Here is a 20,713-nt window from a genome sequence, read left to right on the forward strand (position 1 = left end):
TTCCTTGTAGGTAGCACATGTTTCTGCTTGGATAGTTACAGGATTTTCTTTAATCTGATGACTTACATAGTCTGCCACAATGTATCTTGATGGGTCTTTTCTTATATATGACAAAACTTTTGTCCCACAGGACAAAGTTTAAGTTTGCTGGATTGATTAGATGATGGTTCTGGGTCTACTCTTTCAGGTTTCCTCCACAGGAACACTGTCCCATTCTTAGTGATTGCTGTCATCTCTGAGAGCTGTCACCATTTTCATTTTTGGTCTTTTTCACCTGTGTTCTGTGTTGTCTTCTCAAGTCTCTCTTCCATATCTCTCATATTCTTTAGTCAATTCTATTTATTGCTTCAGTAAAGGACTTAGTATTGGCATTGTAATTTGTTTCTTGGCAATCCTTGCTTATTGAAACTTGCTCCCCTTCTAGCTGATCTGTCTTTACAACTCCTTTAATTGTTTCATCTCACCTTTTCCCTCTTTCTGACTTTCTAAATTATGGAGGTCATATCTTACATCCTCTCATGGGTGCTAAGGTACTCTAAACATTCATTTAGTTCCTGTAGTACATCATTTTCAAAATCATGGTCTTGCTCTGACTCTTCAGGATAGTCGTCAACTCATCCATTCAACAACTATTTGAGCACTCAGTGTGATACCTGCAATCATAGTGAGGAGTATGTAATACATCGGCGAACAGACGAGACCAAAACCCTCTCTCCTCATGACACTTACATTTGGATGGATGGAGAAAGATCATAGACTGCAGAATGTTGGCAGGGTTCATTGTTCTGGAAGAATAGAGGGAGATTGGATGGTGACTTGAGGGGACTTCATTGAAAAGGACTTAGAACCTGGGAATCGTTCACACAGGTCTCTGAGGTGGGATGTTTCAGACAGGGACACAGTAGACACTAGATCCTGAGGCAGGACCATGCCTGATGTGTTTGAGGAAGAGTGAGGAGGCCACAGAACAGGGAACAGGCAAAGAGGACAAAAAGGAACTTGGGATCAATTATGAGAGAACTTGTAGGCCACCAAAAGTGTTCTAAAGAAGATGGAATGCCACTAGAGAGTTTTGAGCAAAGACATGATCTGATTACACTTTGAAAGAATCCTGTCCATGTTCTGTGGAGATAAGCTGTGGGGAGCAGAAATGGGAGAAGCACAAAGACCAGTTGGAAAGTGGTTGTAGTATTGCGGGTGACGGATGATGATAAAGCAAAGGACTAGGTGGTCACAGCAGATGCCTGAGAACTGGCCAGAGTCTTGCTGTATTTTTTAAAATTATTTATTATGTTTATTTATTTTTTTGAATATAAAACTATTGACCACTGTTTGCCAGTATTTACAATAAAGTAAACAATATACAGTTGGATAACATTCTGACTACAATAACTAAAGTTATTGTTTTCTCTGGTTTCTGCTGAACCAGTAGTTCAAATACTGAGAAGATTGAGCCTACATGTTAGGAATGAGTTGGGTTGAAGAAAAAACATGCAGGTCAAGAATTTGGATTATAGAAGTCTGTCCACCCATTTATTCCAGCAGGTGCTAAATTGCGAACATTTCTAACCACCTCGTTATGATTAGGTTTCCATCAACAAAGTCTTAGACACTCCATGAAACATGACCTTTTAGTCAATAAAGCACAAGGGTTTTCAACTTCTTGAAAAGGAATGGTTCACTAGAAGGAACCTTTAAATATCCATTTAACTAAGTTTTGCTTACCTAATTAAAGTACACCAAAACTTGTCTAGTTTTGCCCTTTGGGTGGGGAGGTTGTTGGTGGTGATTAAAATTTTCCTTTCAGGGATCTTGCAAATAAACTTGCATTTATTTGACTGTAACTAGGGATATGAATTCTGATATGGCTGCTTTTAAATTGTCCAATTTAAACTCTCTACATTATATTTAAATTGTCCAATTAATTACAAAATTTGAAAGGTTAAGGCTTCAGGAAAAATTTCAATGTAACTTTAAGTGATTTATTTCTTAAGTTGCTGAAAATGATAGCATCCCAAAAACATGGCCTTATCCATGGTTATAAAATGCTGTTTTTGTTTTGGTGAATGTTTCAAAAATAACAAAAAGAAAAGAAAACCACTTATTTATGTACTTTTAAATATACACACAAAAAGCCCTAAATAAACAAAAAACCCAGAATGGTCCTTAGGCATATAGGAGTTAAACACAAATTTTGACTGAGTAACAACTATGAAGATTTCCCCCAACATTTAGAAAAGGTGTTCTCTGATGCAGGGGGATAATATGGTCTCAAATATTCTTTTCTGATAAAGGAAACAACTACAGAAAGCTTTTATTTGTTCAAAGTAAACCAGTGCTATAGATGCAAAAAACCCCAACAACTCCCCCAATACTACTTCGAAACAAACATATCAAACTTGATTTTCATTAGAATGTTATTTCTTCACACTAATAAACCAAAAAACAAAGACCCAGATTTATATATATAAATATATTTAATATATATTAATGTTTATTATATATTAATATAAATATATTTTATATATATAAATATATAAAAAGCAATGCAAACAATTATTGAGCTTCATCTTCTGGACAAGAATGCCAAGTTAGTCTCTCTTCATAAAATGCAATTACAATTTGAGGACACTTCATATTTGCCTCTTTTGCCAGCACCAAGTCTGCCTCATCTGAATCTTTCCATTTCATGAGAAACATTAATTCTCCACTGCTGTCTGTGGCACCAATTATTCATTCAGGATCAAGACCTCTGGCAAAGCCTCTTGGTTTATCAGCAGCACCTCTTTTCTTCTTTGATTTGCTATCATCAGATTCGCTGTCAGCTAAAGATTTTCTTTTTGTACCATCTTTTTCTTTACCAGCTTTTTGAGAATTAAGGAATGCTTCAATTAACTCTGGACAATCTAAATTTTCTTCAGGTTCTCAAGTATTGTCAGCATCTTAAGTCCCTTCCACTTCAGGAAATAAATACTCCACCTTCCCATTCACTACACGGCAGTCCAGTACTTTTTCCACCATAAATTCTTCAGGCTCCGCCTCTCCTCCTTTTTTACTCTTTCCATTCTGTTTCTTTCCCTTTTGCAGTGTAGTTTTATTGGAGGCCATTTTTTATTGCAGACTTGAAGAGCTATTACGTTCACGGCGTGGCACCTGGTGGTCCCCGGAGGGGAGGGAGCTGAATTTTTTTAAAAAGATTTATTTATATTTATTTTAGGGAGGAGGGAGGTGGAGAGAAAGAGCTAGCAAGCGAGAGAGCAGCAGGAGGGGCAGAGGCAGAGAGAGAAAGAATCCCAAGCAGATGCCCCACTGAGCGTGGAGCCCAACCCAGGTGCCCCTCATGCTGCATTTTAAGGTAGAACCAGAAGGATTTCCTGACCCATTAGTTATGGGTTGTGAGAGAAATGGAGTATGACTTTGGTTTTTTGGCATAAGCAAACTGGAAGGATTCAGTTGTCATCACCTGAGATGGGAAGGAATGCTTATGGAGTAGGTCTGTGGGAGCAAATTGGAATTCTGTTTGGGACATACGAAATCTGTAATGAGTAATAATGAAGATGTCGAGTATTAGATATGAATCTGAATTCAAAAGTTAAATGGGAGACATAAACTTGGGGTGTCAGCACATAAATACCATTTCAAAGGTAAGATTAGGTGAGATTTCCAGGGAGATTGTATGTGGAGAGCAGACCCAGAGCAAAATAAATGAAAGACAATTACTATATGATCTCACTCATATGTGGAATTTAAGAAACAACAGGATCATAGGGGAAGGGAGGAAAAAATAAGACGAAATCAGAGAGGGAGACAAACCATAAGAGACTCTTAATCATAGGAAACAAACGGAGGGTCACTGGAGGGGATAGGGTAGGGGGATGGGGTAACTGGATGCTGGGCATTAAGGAGGGCTCAGGATGTAATTAATACTGGGTATATGGGATCCCTGGGTGGCACAGCGGTTTGGTGCCTGCCTTTGGCCCAGGGCGTGATCCTGGAGACCGGGATCAAATCCCTCATCGGGCTCCCAGTGCATGGAGCCTGCTTCTCCCTCTGCCTGTGTCTCTGCCTCTCTCTCTCTCAATCTGTGTGACTATCATAAATAAATAAAAATTAAAAAAATTAAAAAAAATACTGGGTATGAGACTGATGAATCACTGGCCTCTACCTCTGAAACCAACCATTGTAAGAAAATGCCTGAAAAGGAAAAAAAAAAAAAAAAGTTGGGGCAAAGAGCAACCAGGAAAGTAGGAAGACACCAAGTCCAGGAAACGTGTATTAAGAAGACAGCAATTAACCGCATCAAAGGATGCCGCACTGGGACGAGGAGGGCTGAGAGTGGACTACTAGATCTAGCGATGCAGAGGTAGTGGCACTGTGACAAAAGTGAGACTGGTGGAGTGTGGAAGCAGAGGCTCAGCTAATATGTTTAAGAGAACGAGTGAAAGAGAACTACAGAAGCAAATATAGGCGAATTCTACCAAAGACCTTTGCAGAGATAATGGTGGAAGCTGATAGGGTGAGTGGAGGAAGGGTTGGTTTCGGTCATTAAGAAGGAAGAAACAATAGCGTATTTGCATGTTGCTGGGGAGGATCCAAGAGGACACTGTCTTTCCCTGTTACACAGACCCCACGCACATCCTTGAAGACTCCTCAGATGAGGGCTAGTCCCATTACTCAATACATAGGGTAAGTGCGCTGCCCTTGTCCTGCTCATTGTACATGTGGCGACCAGTTAGAATCCTTCCTATAACTGCAGCTGAAAAGCAGGCTGGCTCCACAGTAGTTTTCTAGCATTTAATAGGCATTCATGGAGCAAGACTGATGGATCCAGGAATGATCTGACCTTCCTGACTGGTTCTCACTTAACGACTGGATTATATGCAGCACTGTTGTCTTCACAGTGTTCTTATCATGGCGCTTCCCATTCCCATTTCCATTCCAAACTAGAGCACTTTCCTTGTGGAGACTATGTATCTCGGGGCACCGTGCGCCTCCAATGTCAGCCCCCTGCCACACCGTGCTGGAGTACTGAAAAGACTGAACTCGGTGTTAGGTGGAGGGAGGCTGAAGAGCATGAACCCCACTCTGCTTGTCTCTAAAAGCAGGGCCAAGCAGCTGATGGCTATGTCAGATTTTCTGACTGGGGATAGCTAAGCTAAGTCTAAGAGAACTTTGTCCTCCTTCCTACTTCAAGTAGACATGACTGAGGTAAATAAAGTATGAGTATTCCACCACTTGTTTTTGTCCACTGTTGAGATTCAGTGATTTTACACTGAGAAATTCCTCCTTGATTCCATCAATGGGTTGTGCATTGGGCATGGCTTTTGGTGATAGAATACTTTTTCCTTCTCTGATTTATCCCTCCATGTATACTGCTGGAAAGCTGGGGCCTGTTAAATCAGGGTGATCATCTAGATGTTATTTGAAGTGAGCTATGCTCTGAAGGTAAGGCAACAAGTAACACATAGTGAATAAGCCAAAGTGCTTAATTTTGTTTTCTATGAAATAGTTTATTTTACGGTTGATTTTGGAGGGGCTACAAATACATATCTGATATGAACACAAGGTTCTGAATTCTGCAACGCTGTAAGAATAGTTATGAAGAACGGAGAAGCAAGAGAATAGGGCGCACGACATTTACATTTGCTCATCTCCACCATACATCAAAGGCACTTATCAAAATGGTTAAGTAGAAGAGTGTGGACTTTCAAACAATGACATACCCAAAGCATAAAAATCAAGTGACTGAATTTTCCTATTCTTTGATTTTAAACGTTTTACTAAACTCTCTGAAATATGCAATTTACTTTGTAACCTTGCAATCCAATCATCCATTATTCAAGACTTCTTCAAATGAAAAGAATCTGATGGAATACTATAAAATCAGAATTTTTCTAGACCCAATTATCGTTAAAGAGCACTACTATCCTCTGGTAAAGTCCAAAGGCCACATTATATGATCATGTCCTCTCTGCGGTGAGGATTATAGGAGCAGACTCTCATATTAGCACACTGGTGTCTGTGTGGTTTCTTAGGCTCACTAATCTAGAAACTGCCAGGCACACAGCATTATGCTGGGTGCTATGGAGATGCACAAATATGGTAGATCTGTGCTTTCATAAGCTTACATTTTCCCACTTTGAGTCCATCATGCTTTCAATTCCTACTGACCTGTCCCAGGCAGTTTCTTAAAACAGGAGTGAGATTCAAAGAGTTCACATCCCCATCCCTTATTCTATTTGATTCTCAGAAAAAGTCAGAGTTAAGACCCAAATCAAACTTATAAAGATGGCGCAAGGTCCACATCTGTCTGACGTATGGTTCTGTTTGTCTACAACATGGAAAAAGCAGGGGACAGACTGAGAAGTAAGGCATCTTCCAGCTCCTTAGGACCCGGTGCCTTTACATTGCTCTGTGATAATTCCCTGCGTGAATATGCGCACTACAATGCATTCTAAAACAAATGTATGCATGCTTTTGGACTGATTCATACTCTTACTCCGCACTCACAGAAAAAGAAAATGGACTTCAACCACATTTTTGTGTGAAAACACAAAATCAGACTATTAGAGCAGTTAGTTTGACTTGGTAATACTCAGCACAACTAAAGACCTCTTCTAATGGCATCCCTTCTCAACATGAAAAAACGATTTCTTGCTGTTTCCTAGTCAGTGTATATACATACAGATGTGGACATAGTAAGTGTGGGTGGCAAGCATGGTGAAGAGTGTATTGACAATGATAAATTTTCATTTTTTATTCTTCCTCAATCTGTGCAAGTATAATCACTTCATTTTCAGGATACCCATATGCTGTGTACAGAACTGAATGATGTCAATTTTTGCTGTAAAAATGCTGAAATTTTCTAATGCAGAGTGATTGTATGGTTAAGTGATCTGCAGGAGAGCTAACACAATGTATTTCTCTACTTGATGTGTACTAATGATTTTCTTCCATTTTAGATAATTTTCCATGTTCAATATTGAGCTTGCTCTTAAACAAGGAATCCCCAAGTTCATAAAATTGGAGTGCAGTTTTCAGTGAGCTTTATCAGGATGGAGAAACTGAAAGACCACTGGTAATACTGGTGTATAGTCAGGAAGAGTTAATTAGTGTTATAATCACAAAATTGCTATAGGCTTTAGTAATTAAACATAAATTATAAGGGTAGGTTTCAGGCATTATAAAAATAGTGACCTGATTTCACTGGGTACCAACTAGTATTTACAAAGCTACTTGAATTTTTCAGTTGATCTTCTTTGCTGTTAAATAATGATAGTTTTGATAGTGTTGTAAAACTTCATTTTTCAAGTGCAGGATGATCTGAGCTGAATGAGAAAAAGAACGATTAAGGGAAGGAAGGAAGGTAGTGGGCCTGGCATCAATTGGAACATTATTTTTCTTTTGTTTTTGAATGTAAGAAAGCTCATGTCTCTAAGATTACCACAGTAAAGTCATAAACAGACCAGGCATTTTAAGGGTCTCAGGATTAATGAGGACCAAGAAAGACAAAATGAACCAAGCAACAACTAGAACACAGTGACATGCACGCCACCACTTTGGCAGCCATATATTTAAATACAAAGAGAATTACATATATATGATACTGTCATATAAATATTTCATTTTTTATGGTTAAAATTTTAAAAAATAATTTAATTTTTTATATTGAAGAGTGGCATACTTTATTAAAAGAAACACTAGAAATGTGGATTCTTTTTGAGAAATAATCTTCACTGCTATCATGGAGAAACCAGATTTCCACACCAACCAATGGAAAATTAACCACTGATGAATCTGGTTCCAATCCCAAATAAGAGACATACATACATATGTTAGGACTGATTCTGTTCATTATGTTAAAACCTTTCCATTCCTGAACTATATTAGCTACTGAAATTCTAAAAATACTCATTCTCATGGGCATCTTACTTTGTCAAAGGATTTAGTATTTATTATGTTATTTACATTAATTGACATTTACAAAGAGTAGCAAGACCAGTGATGATACCCCATAGTATGTAAGACCTTTGTCTTTTTTTAAATGTTATCAGACTATAAAATTTAGTGATTTAGATCTTCGTAACTTGCAGGTATCTTGAGTATATCCTAATATGCTTTATCCCTTCCTATTTCTTTCCATTTAAACATAACAGTTCTGCTTCTTAGTACTAATCCTATAGACTTAAAAAAAAATGGATTCTATGTTTCATATGTTCTGAATTAAAATAACCAAAGAAAGCAAACTATACAGGACCATATTTCTTTCCTATTTAAATACTGGTTCTTCTATTTAACCTATTTCAATTTCAGTTATATATGTATATATAGTCAACATATTCATGTGCACAAGTTTCTGCAGGACCTCCAATTTTATTATAAAGCTTCTTCCTTGAAGACATTTGAGCACTATGTATTTTTGCTTTGACTTGTTTAAACAACACAAGGAGGTTGGCACATTTTAAAGTTAACAATATATTTTATTGCTGTAAAAATAGACTTAGGTTAATGGCCACTCTAGCTATTTGGTTACTGACTGATGGATGATTATCTCCTGACTTTTTATACTCATTACTGTTGGCTAATTTGACACCTGATTGTACAACATGCACCTCTCAGGGATGATCAGGGAATACAAAAATAGCAAATTCCAAACAGATGATTTTGCTACTTTTAGCACTTCTGGGAGAGGGATAGTTGAAGCTAAAGAGGGAAGGTATCAAAATAAAATTAGAGGATAAGTTACCTGTGGATTTCATTTACTCACATTAGGTCCCTTCTTATTGGAAGCTAACTGGAAATAGACTGGACCATGCTGTTTATTTTCAAACACTCCAGTAATGTTCTCCAATAATTTTATTATCTCCAGTTTTATGGTACCACACTATGCTTTTCATATTGTTTAGATTTTTCCATTTCCATAATCCATATGCCAAAAAATTACTACACATTCCCTTATACAGTCAAAAATAGGTTTACTGGAATGTTTTAGTTATAGCTGAAGGCAGGAACATTTACAACATTTAGCTTTTGTTACACCCATAAACATGTGGAAATTGCTTGCAAAGTAGCTGTAATGTGAGAAGAATCTTGCAAATATTAATGGAATGGCTATGCATGGTTTTTAGCATGTTTTGGTACTCTACACAGGCTTCTGGACTCCCAGTCTGATCCCCATGTTGATGCAATAATGTAAGTCCTTATAATAATAGTATGAAATATTGTGGTCACTGTTTAACTACATATACAAATAATGAACTGGCAAGTATCTAGTTTCAAATTAGATCCTTGGAATATGGCAAAACAGAGGCTGGTTATCTGCCTTAAACATAATTTTTAAAAACACACTTTGTGAGAAAGGAAGAAGATAACTAGACATTCACAATGCTCCAATTTGAAGTGATACTTGCCTCTTCGTTTCTTGAAAAAGAAGTTTTGAAAGTTATATACATAGGTTTCATTTAAATTATGCAGCAATCTTTTATTATTGTTGTCCCAGATTCTGTGTAATGAAGATCTCTGTCACCAAATCAAGCGCGGTATTTCAAGACTGTAAGAACTGTAAGAGAAAAAAATGCAGAGGAACATATCAAAATCAGATTCAGATGGTATGTTAAAAACAATATTCTTAAACATAGCTGTGTCCACTTTTGGAAAGAGGTAATAAGGAAGGAACTTTTTTAAAAAAGATTTATTTTTTTTAGAGCGAGAGCATGCACGATGTTCATGTGGGAAGGGGAAGAGGGAGAGAGAGAATCTCAAGGAGACTCCCTGCTGAGCACAGAGCCTGGAACCATCAAGAATCGGATGCTCAACAATTGAGCCATCCCAGGAACCCCAGGAAGGAACTTTTTATCTGAGATGAAAGATAACAAATAGGAATAGCATAAGCAAAAATATCATAAAACAAACTAAATGTCTATAATTAGCATTTTCTCTTTAAAGATTTTTATTTTTAAGTAATCTCCACACCCAACATGGGGCTCGAACTTGCAACGTCCAAGACCAAGAGTGGCATGCTCTACTGACTGAGCCAGCCAGGCGCCACTAACATTGGGATTTTGATCAAAATAGGTTATGGTATTACCATAGCATACAGCTACTACAATATTTTTAAAATATTACACATTTTCCCAGGTTATTAAGTATGTATGTATATAACATTAGCTTTTGAAAAACATGATCAATCAGGAAAATATTTGAAATACAGAATACTTATATTAACAGTAGCTATCCCTGTGTAGTAGGATTACAGGTGAATTTTATTTTCTTCTTTATGCTTTATTCCACATTTTCCACCATAAATATATGGTTGATTCTGGTATCTATAGTAGTTATGTTCTATAAAGTAACTACAAACACTGAATTAATAAATAATGAACCCTCATTCCTAGGGAAAATACAGGGTTAGATTCCTGCAAGCCTTTGGCTATATTTTTGTTCACCAATCAATATATAATCTTGCATTTCTGTTCAAAGATAGCCTTTTGAGGGATGCCTGGGTGGCTCAGCGGTTGAGTATCTGCCTTCAGCTCAGGGCATGATCCTGGAGTTCTGGGATCAAGTCTCACATCGGGCTCCCTGTAGGGAGCCTGCTTCTCCCTCTGCCTATGTCTCTGTGTCTCTCTCATGAATAAATAAAGAAAATCTAAAAAAAAAAAAAAAAGATAACCTTCTGATAGATGTTGTTGATTCACTAACATTGAACTCAGGGCTAACAGCACTGTAACTTATGCCTAAATGAAGTTTATCTAGCGTATGTATTTTCCGTAAGGCCCACCACAGCCTTCTAGAGCTTAGAGCAACACTAGACAGCAATTCAACATGAGGCTTGGGGGCCATTTTAAATACTGAAATCACCAACAAAATGCACAAAACTGTGAGAGATGCAGTACTAAACAGACTTAGAAAGACTTGTGTATGAGAGCTGAAACTAGAAAGGCAGAGCACAGTCTCACCAGACGTCAGCTGGGAATGTGCCCACTGATGTCCAGGAGATGCAGATTTTTCACTGTTCTGAACACAGCTGCCAATGACGAGGGAAGCATCTCCAGGACTGATTTCTAGTTTATACATCAGTGTTTTAGGTGAAGTCACACAAAATCCACAATGAGGATCAACACTACTTCTTTGTGACAAACTTTTTCTGTCTAAAAAGAGAGTAATTCCATGGGGTTTTTCAAATGGCTCTTATGAGGCACTTTTCAAATCTTCATAAAATCCCTATAAACACAGATAAAGGGACTTGGGGAAGAGGAGGTAATAAAAATTATCTGACTTTAATAATGTTAAGAAAAAAAGATGAGTTAGGCATTAATGAGTAAAATCAAGTTTAAATCTAAACCCAAACAACAAAACAAAACCCATCATATGGAGAAAATTTATCTGGACTTGTCCTCCAAACACAGTATTATGAAAGACAAACTTCCATACCTGAAGTTAATAATAGAAGATGGGTGTACAGGCACCGTTTGGCCTCAGACAGCCCTGGGTTTGCGGGTGAGGGGTAGGCAGGAATGCTCTCTGAGAATCTGATTAAAGATATGGACTCTCTTCCCATAAAAATGTGCATATGCATATTCACACAGATTTTTTCATACAATTTAAGAACATTTTCAGACATCTATAGACTAGTAGTTTAAGAAGTCCTGACTTAAGGTCAGAAGTTATTACTCAATCCTGGCATTAGTCATACTAGATCAACTGAAAATAAGTTAAAAGGGAAATTAAAATGAACTCTAAAACAAATGATACCCCCCCACACATTACTAATCCAGTAAATACTTACTGATAATCACTAGCAAAAGGATAACAGCAACCAAAGCCATGATGGCTTTTATCTACAACACACAAAAAAGTATAAGGTATTAATGTTTGACTTGTTAATAAAGTCAAGATTATCTGTTGTGCTACTAATTACAGTATACTAACTCATCAATGAAAAGCTCATCCCTTGAAAGCTTTTCAAATTTTTTCTCATGTGAACTTACTATTTTCATCTTTGTTTTTTGCTTGCCTGGATTTTATTGTTTAAGGCTGTACTGTACAGTAAACAGTAACAAAGTCTTCACTGGCCTGAACACTGTGTCTATGATTTCTCCTGCTTATTTCTAATGAGACTAGGAAAAGTATGAAATTTTAGCAACTCTGTTCAAAAGTATCAGGATATGATGAATAATATAGGTATTCAATACAATTCATTCTCTCTATATAAGGCAGCATTTTTTATAGCACTTATTCTCAAAGCATATGAGAATTCTGTTTTTGTTCTCCTTACTCTCCTCTTGGCAATTTTGTCTCCATTTTGAGGAATATAATTTAGATTCTTTGTGGATACCTCATTTAATAAATAACTTGCCTACGAGGCCTATGTGTGCCAGTTTCACAGTTGGGAGGAGAAACCTTAAGATTAATCCTTAGTCTGTTGCTCAATATTTTCAGATCACATCTCTATAAAATTGTCACATTCCTCATTTAATCCTAAAGTACATAAATTATAAATTGGTCTGATTTTCCTGATAAAAGTCTTGTTTTCATCATTTTCACAGATAACTGATTAAAGATGGTTCATTAATTAAAAAAAAGACTTAGCTACTATAAACACATGCAACATTATGAGTATCAGAAATAGCAACCAGAAGTAGCTAATGAAATGTTTCTAAAACAGCTACAGGTAACATTTTAGTGGCATCATATTTGTGACAGGAACAAACTGACCAAGAGAATACATGGAAGGTTTGCAATTTGGACACCAGGTGCCTATTAAAATTATTAATTATGATAAAACAATGTAGAAATTCTCCGCACCTACTGGATAATTTTGTTCACTTTTAAAGTCAGGTCTATTGAAATATACTTTATCTAGAATAATATTCACCTTTTTAAACTTCATTTTGATGTGTTTTGACAAATGTAGAGTTGTCAGCCACCACCATCAATCAAACATAAGGCACTCCATCACTCCGAAAGTTCCCTCATGCTCTATTATAGTCAGTATGCACCTCCCTACCCTTAGCTAGCCACTGGCAACCTCTGATTTGTTTCCTGTCTCTATTTTTTTTTTTTTTGTTTCCTGTCCCTATATCCCCTTTCCTCAATCATCATTACAAAGTCAATCCAGAAAATGGTAGTGATATAGGGACTATTTAGAAATATAATTCATTTTTTTAAATAATAAATTTATTTATTGGCATTCAATTTGCTAACATAATAACACCCAGTGCTCATCCCGTCAAGTGCCCCCCTCAGTGCCCGTCACCCATTCACCCCCACCCTCCTCCCCTTCCCACCACCCCTAGTTCATTTCCCAGAGTTAGGAGTCTTTATGTTCTGTCTCCCTTTCTGATATAGAAATATAATTCAAATATAATTTTAAAATATAATTCAATTTTTCTCCTTAAAACTTACTTTTCAAAAAAAAAAAAAAAAAAAAAGGCATAACTGTTCCTCCGGTCTGAAATCCAGAAGATACAAAACAACAATCTTTAGATATGGTGAAAAGAAGCTAGGCAAAATGCACATTATGATCATCTTTTAGTGGCTACATGAATGGGTCATGTGTACATAGGGAGAGAGGAAGTGAGTGGCTCATGGACCCTTGGCTCTTCCAAACCAGGGTATAGAGAATTTCTATAAAAATGGAAAACTTGGGATCCCTGGGTGGCTCAGGGGTTTCACGTCTGCCTTTGGCCCAGGGCGCGATCCTGGGGTCCCGGGATCGAGTCCCATGTCAGGCTCCTGGCATGGGCCTGCTTATCCCTCCTCCTGTGTCTCTGCCTCTCTCTCTCTATGTCTATCATGAATAAATAAATCTTTAAAAAAAAAAAAAAAGGGATCCCTGGGTGGCGCAGCCGTTTGGCGCCTGCCTTTGGCCCAGGGCGCGATCCTGGAGACCCGGGATCGAATCCCACGTCGGGCTCCCGGTGCATGGAGCCTGCTTCTCCCTCTGCCTGTGTCTCTGCCTCTCTCTCTCTCTCTCTGTGACTGTCATAAATAAATAAGAATTAAAAAATAAAATCTTTAAAAAAAAAAAAAAAAAATAAATAAATAAATAAAAAAAAAAAAAAAGGAAAACTTATAGAGGATGGGAAATTTATTCTTTACTAGACAAGGGGAACAATGAAACCTGTTTCTTTCCTCATTTCTATTTTGAAAGTAAGATGATTCAACAGGCAGACAGACAAAAATAAGTAAATCCACAGCAACTCTTGGAAGAAATTCTTAGCATAAGGCAAAGTCAAGTTCAAACTTAAAAATGAGAGATTAAAAACAATGAATTCATGTCTAAGACTTTCCAACAGAGCCAAAAATGATACACAGAATTGAGAGGAAAAAAAAATTGCTCACATGACATGAAATTCTCTATGTAATCTTAAACATTTTAATGATTAGTAGCCATATTTAAGAGGCAAATACATTTCTATAAAATGTTTTGCATGAATATATTAGTACATATTGATTCTCATGTTTTAGCTTGTTAAACATTTTTATTTCTGATTTCTTTGGAATAATAAAGAATAGTGAGGGTTTTTTTTAAGCCTCATTTGTTATAATGGGTTCTAACATATAAACTGCTTTTATTTTTCTCCAACAGAAAATCGTACTTTTCTCTAGCTTCCATTCCATCTTTTAAAATCTCTATGTAATGTTATAAGTTGTTCCAAAAAGGTACTAACAATAAACTATATGAAAAATTTATATTTCTCATAAGGTAGTCTACAAGTAGCTAAATTACTAATAAAACTTGGCTTACTTTATATGAGGAAATCCATGAAAACATCCTTTTAAGAATTGCTTGATTCCTTTAGTTATTCCTGTACCCAGAGCTATTAATAAATTCAGCAAATATTTACTGAGTCCCAGCATGTCTCAAGTTCAGAAGCTATAATAAACAAGGCAGTAGTAGTCCTTGTCCTCACAGAGCTTCGAGTCTAGAGGCCCTTTTTTTTCTGAAGACCACTTGAGATCCTGGGCAACTAACGCAGTGTCTACTGACTTACTTTGCATCCACGCCACCACATTTGCCTTCGAAGTTGTTTGGATCTGTTGCTAAAAGCAGTTGCATTATCCGATAAGCTTTCTATATCACATAGAGGATGGAGAGAAGGATTAAACGACATAACAGGATTCTTTTATCTAGTCACACAAAGACAAGAAAATATTAATTTCTACTTCTGCAAATGTATTGCCTTTTAAGCATGAAAACAACATCCTCCCGTTCCTCCACCCACAAACTCTGGCAATCTGTATGGGGGTGAGGGAGGCAAGCAAAAAATAGCAGTAGGTCATTTTTTCCAGGGCCTCAATGCTTTCACAAAAACATAAATTCTGGTAAGAAAATACTCTTTAAAAATTCAAATACTTAACATACCTATAGAAAAAAATTTACACATGGAGAAGGTTAGATTCTTAGAAGATACAGAAAGTGATTGATTTTAAAGTAAAACAATGATATTTATTTATTTACTGCTGGGACAGTATCAGTTTTATTGAGGATGCAGAACAGGAATTCTCATACATAGCTAGTAAAGATATAAATCAGCAGAAATTTAATAATTTTAAAGAATACTTTGACAGTATTATGTAAAGCTAAAAATATTTATGTAAATAAATAAAGCTAAACAGCAATTTATTCTGAGTTACATACCCTACCACAAGAAGACATATACAAGCGTGCCCACTAAAAAACTAATAGTGTAAAAATCTGAATCAAACATGAACAGGACAATGGATAAATAAACCATGAAACAGTCTGAGGTAAAACAATTAATTTTAAAAGTGGTTAAATAAGTTGTTAGACAAACTATCAAGGATTAGTCGGGTATTTCGCCACTCATCATTTATTTAAAGAATATTTGAGTACCCAACATATGCCAGCAACTGTTACAAATACAGAGACTAACATTTGTCAATAAAGAAATGTTTCTAAGTTACCAGAGAAAGCATAAAATAAAAACAGATTAACTTTGACCTAAGTGTTGAAGTGATTAGACTTTTCCTTCTTGAGATTGCGATCGCGAGAAAAAATACAACACACATCAACATAAAAAAGAAAAAAAACCACTCTAACTTTCCAACAATAAATTTAAAAATTTTCTATTCCCAACCCAACAATTAAATAATGCAGTAAGATGAGTCAAGTAAAGGGAGCTAAAGTAAAAATACTAAAATCACAAACTTAAGAACCAAATATCATTTTCCTAAGCCAAGATTCCTAAATTCTGGCTAGAGAAATGGAAAGAGAAACTATCAAAACACAGATTAATATCAAGAAATATATGAAGTATCTGTACCTGATTTGTCCTGTAGTTCATCTAGTCTCTCCCCTCTTTCAATTACCTTTGTAATATTTTCTTGCATGACATCAATAACTTCATCCACCTGATTCTGAACACTAGTTTAAAAGAAAGATTTAAAAATTATTAAAAAAATAAAAATTATTTTTTCTTTTGAGCATTTTTATAATTTTTGAAACTTTCATTAGAAAACTTCCATGATAGAAAATAGCGAGTTTTCAGATGAATATCCAACTATAAAATGTTTAAGTGAAGGCTGCTTGGCAGTGTCCTTCTTTGTGGGCTTGAGTACTCAGGCAATTAAAGATAATATAAGTAAAAGTCATATTTAACTTAAAGATAGTTTATTTTTAGCCCTGTTCCTGCAAATTAAATGTACTGTCAGAATGCTTGGTAACTGCAGATTTTAATCAAATAGCTTGACTCTAAATAATTAGTTTCACTTTCTTTTCCATAAGCTACTGAGAGAGGCATCACATAGACACAGTTATAACCTACTTTTGCTATAGTTTATACACTAATGCTAATAAAGGAATTTGCCTAGGTTAGCTTTTGAAAATACTCAATTTCCAAAATGGAAATGTATACTAATGCTCAGTGAGTGTAACTGTTCATTGCTCATCATTTTTCTCTGAAAACAAACAGGGTTTAAGACAGGTACACTTGAAAAGGTTCTGAAGCACCCAAGAGGGAGCAGAAAGGAAACACTTTTTGCTGTTTTTCAAAATGAAAATATAATTTCCTCCTTTATGTTAGGTGATGAGGGCCTGTTCTAACCAAATTTCAGACTGTTTAATAAAGACTTAATCTTCACTGGCTCATTCATCTAATTGGTTCTTAGCTGCTTGCTCTCACTCAGGAGTTACCTTGAGTACACAAACACAGAAATGTTTAATAATTCAAAGTGTTTAAGGACGCCTGGGTGGCTCAGTGGCTGAGCGTCAGCCTTTGGCTCAGGGTAAGATCTCAGTCCAGGGATCAAGTCCCACAATGGGCTCCCTGCAAGGAGCCTGCTTCTCCCTTTCTCTATGTCTCTACTTCTTTCTCTGTGTCTCTCATGAATAAATAAATCTTAAAAAAATAATAATTTAAAGTGTTTAGTTTTCCCATTCTGTTAAACAAAAATTACCTTAAATTACTTAATAAAATTGTTATGCCAGTGAAATATTTAAAAGGAGAAATAAAGTGAACTCATGGTTTCTTACAACTCAAAAAATGTTTAAAATGCACTGGATTACTAGCAACTATATATATATAAAATATTTTATATAGAATATATATAATATAAAGTATAATATCTTTATAAAATAAAGATATGCAACTTTCTAATTAGGAAAGAAATAATTGTGTTGATTATTGCCTGTGGTGCTTTAAAAAAAACAAAAACAAAACAAAACCTCACAATACACATTTTGTCTCTGCCCTCTATTCTATAGTATCCTCCAAACTAAGCCAGTGGGTCAGGGGTGAGGCCTGGATGCCTAGTTTTAAAACCGTTTTATCTCTTCCCTTGAAGAGCTCTATCTTCAAAAAGTTTGCTTTAAAATCAAAATGCAGACTCGTTTAGACATAGGTGGGTTCAGAAGTAGTCTCAGATTCAAGTAGCAATTACTACGTTTGTTGACAGTCTCTCCTTCCTATATGAAAAGCATTTTTAAACCCACTGATTTTCCACACACAAACTTCACAGTTCATCACAGCTCCCAGAATTCTGTGCTTCCCACACAGAGCCCACTGAAGGATACCAGATAGAAGCATCACCCAAGCCAGGACGCAGAACATCTCTTCTGCCCAAAAAGATCGAAAAATCCCCTGAATCCCTAAGATGGGCTTGTAGCAAAATGCCTAATCACCTAAACAGCTAAAATGTTCATCCTATATAAAGACAATGGCACAAATATTCAAGCAACTAATTAGTGTAGTCAACAATCAATGAAAGCCTGCTATGTATTGTTTTTGGCCCAGAGAAGACAGTAATGAACAAAGCAGACAATTCCAGCCCTCACAGAACCACTGCATTAACCTTTAGAGCTGTGATAGAGCCTGTCTGTCCCACTTCTATATTTAAAGCATTTAACACTAAGTGAAAGTACATACCTATTTCCTACCTTTCCCCCCCTAGACGCTAAGCTTGATGAAAGCAGAAACTGCTCATTTTGTTCACTTTTGCAGCCCCAGTATCAGCAACAGTGCTTGGGGCAGAGTACCCGTTTGATGAACATTTGCTGAATAAGCAAACAATTTGGGTGTAAGTCCTGAAAAGCATACCCAGTTACTTAAGAAAGATATAAGGCAGTGAATGTAGAGGTCTCCACTGAACTCTGCGAACTGTAACAGAAACACAGCTATTGTTCAGCAAGGACAAATCTTGAAATTCCCAAGGCAGTTACTTTTTGTCATTTGCAAGAGATGACAATAACCTAAATTAAGGCAGTACTGCAGGGTGGGAGCGGACAGCACCCACTGCAGCCCCTACATGTGATCAGATTATGGATATTATGGATATCGATACACTACACATTATTTAAAACAAAACCCGGGATCCCTGGGTGGCGCAGCCGTTTGGCGCCTGCCTTTGGCCCAGGGCGCGCAATCCTGGAGACCCGGGATCGAATCCCACGTCGGGCTCCCGGTGCATGGAGCCTGCTTCTCCCTCTGCCTGTGTCTCTGCCTCTCTCTCTCTCTCTCTCTGTGTGTGTGACTATCATAAATAAATAAAAATTAAAAAAAAAAAAACCCCAAAAACGTTAAGAATAACAATGATCAGTCCCAGAATCCCTATAAACAAAAGACCTCATGGATGAAGGCAGATTAACTGGAACAGAACCCATACAATTCTAGATTAATTTTATTTGTTTAAAGGATTTTATTTATTTACTCATGGAAGACACACACAGAGAGAGAGGCAGAGACACAGGCAGAGGGAGAAGCGGGCCCCATGCAGGGAACCTGACATGGGACTTGATCCCGGGTCTCCAGGATCACGCCCTGGGCTGAATGCAGAGCTAAACCACTGAGCCACCAGGGCTGCCCTCTCTCGATTAATTTTAACTAGATTGTGAAAAACTTAGGGACATTACCTCAACAACATGGTATACATGTAATAAATCTAACAAATCAATCAACATTTTAATTTTTCTGCTGAGGAATTAATAAATTATTACTTTCTCTTTCACATATTACCATCCACTGGTATAACACTCTTAATCAGATACTGTAAAACCTTTAATAATGGAAAATCTCATAATTGTGATTCTATATTTTAAGATGTTCTCATGCCCTGAAGGCAACTTCTATAGAAAATTATCTACTTATTTATTCTAATATAAAGGATAATTTTTTTAAAAAACCAGTGAGAACACATTTCACACGATTTTTTTACATTTTCACAGCAATTACAATACTGATTTCTATTTGTATTTTATGTTGATCTTAACCTCATTATACACTTTAAATCCCTTAGAAGCAGAAACTGTCCCACTCATCCTTTTATTTCCTAGATCATGTGAAATATGCCAAGTAGAAAGCAGGCATTCAACAAATATCTTCTGATCTCAATAAAAGATTTCATTTATTCAAAACACATGTATTAAGGAATTGCTACACTATTTACTGAGGACACCAATGTGAAAGTTTTAAGACCAATCTTTAGAAAGAGGGGCAGCCTGGGTGGCTCAGCGGTTTAGCGCCACCTTTGGCCCAGGGCATGATCCTGGACATGGGATTGAGTCCCACATGGGGCTCCCTGCATGGAGCCTGCTTCTTCCTCTGCCTGTGTCTCTACCTCTCTCTCTCTCTGTTATAAATAAATAAATAAATAAATAAATAAATAAATAAATAAATAATCAATCTAGAAAGAAGAAAGAAAGAAAAGAAAAAAGAAAAGAAAAGAAAAGAAAAGAAAAGAAAAGAAAAGAAAGAAAGAAAGAAAGAAAGAAAGAAAGAAAGAAAGAAAGAAAGAAAGAAAGAAAAAGAAATTGATTGATTTCAGTCTCCTGGAGAAAACTGGTGCATTAACTGCCATAATGGAAGGAAGCTCATGGTACCAGCTGTGCAGCCTAACCAGACAGACAGCATCAAGATCCTGGTACTGAGTTTTAAGGGGATAAGCATGAATAGGGCAGAGTAATGAAGGTTAATGGTGGGAAAAATTCTAGCCTACCTAAGGGATGGAGATTTTATATATATATGTAAATATATATGTAAAAAAATATATATGTAAATATATATTTATATGTAAATATATTTATATACATATATATGCAAAAGGAGGGGATATTTCAAGCAGCAATGATTAACGACACTGATAAAGGAAGCTGGGGCAAGAAAAGGGTAGAGGATTTCTAGATTTATAATTTGAGCAACTGAGTGTCAGGAGATGATGCTATTAACTGAAACAGAAAATTAGGAACTCAAAG

The 20,713-nt window shown here is 36.4% G+C and overlaps 1 protein-coding gene and 1 pseudogene across 9 annotated transcripts in view; both read right to left on the minus strand.

The window, feature by feature from the left end:
- Window positions 1-2,521: 2,521 nt before the first annotated feature.
- Window positions 2,522-3,896, minus strand: LOC140635662 (chromobox protein homolog 3 pseudogene; annotated as a pseudogene).
- Window positions 3,897-5,489: 1,593 nt separating this feature from the next.
- The window catches only part of VAMP4 (vesicle associated membrane protein 4), a 30,834-nt gene continuing 15,610 nt past the window's right edge, over window positions 5,490-20,713 (minus strand). For 4 of the 9 annotated variants that reach the window (XM_072830605.1, XM_072830598.1, XM_072830600.1 and 1 more), the window contains 5 exons: window positions 16,293-16,393; window positions 15,000-15,079; window positions 11,789-11,840; window positions 10,959-11,150; window positions 7,536-9,559 (listed from right to left, as the gene is read on the minus strand). In XM_072830605.1, coding sequence (XP_072686706.1) covers window positions 9,531-9,559; window positions 10,959-11,150; window positions 11,789-11,840; window positions 15,000-15,079; window positions 16,293-16,359 — 420 coding nt within the window. In that variant the 5' untranslated portion in view covers window positions 16,360-16,393 and the 3' untranslated portion in view covers window positions 7,536-9,530. Of the gene's footprint in view, window positions 7,329-7,535; window positions 9,560-10,958; window positions 11,151-11,433; window positions 11,532-11,788; window positions 11,841-14,999; window positions 15,080-16,292; window positions 16,394-20,713 lie in introns of those variants that run through there. The other 5 variants (XM_072830603.1, XM_072830604.1, XR_012033014.1 and 2 more) reach the window with 4 other exon arrangements.

The sequence above is a fragment of the Canis lupus genome, chromosome 6 (assembly GCF_048164855.1).
Source record: "Canis lupus baileyi chromosome 6, mCanLup2.hap1, whole genome shotgun sequence".
In the NCBI taxonomy this organism is placed as follows: domain Eukaryota; kingdom Metazoa; phylum Chordata; class Mammalia; order Carnivora; family Canidae; genus Canis; species Canis lupus.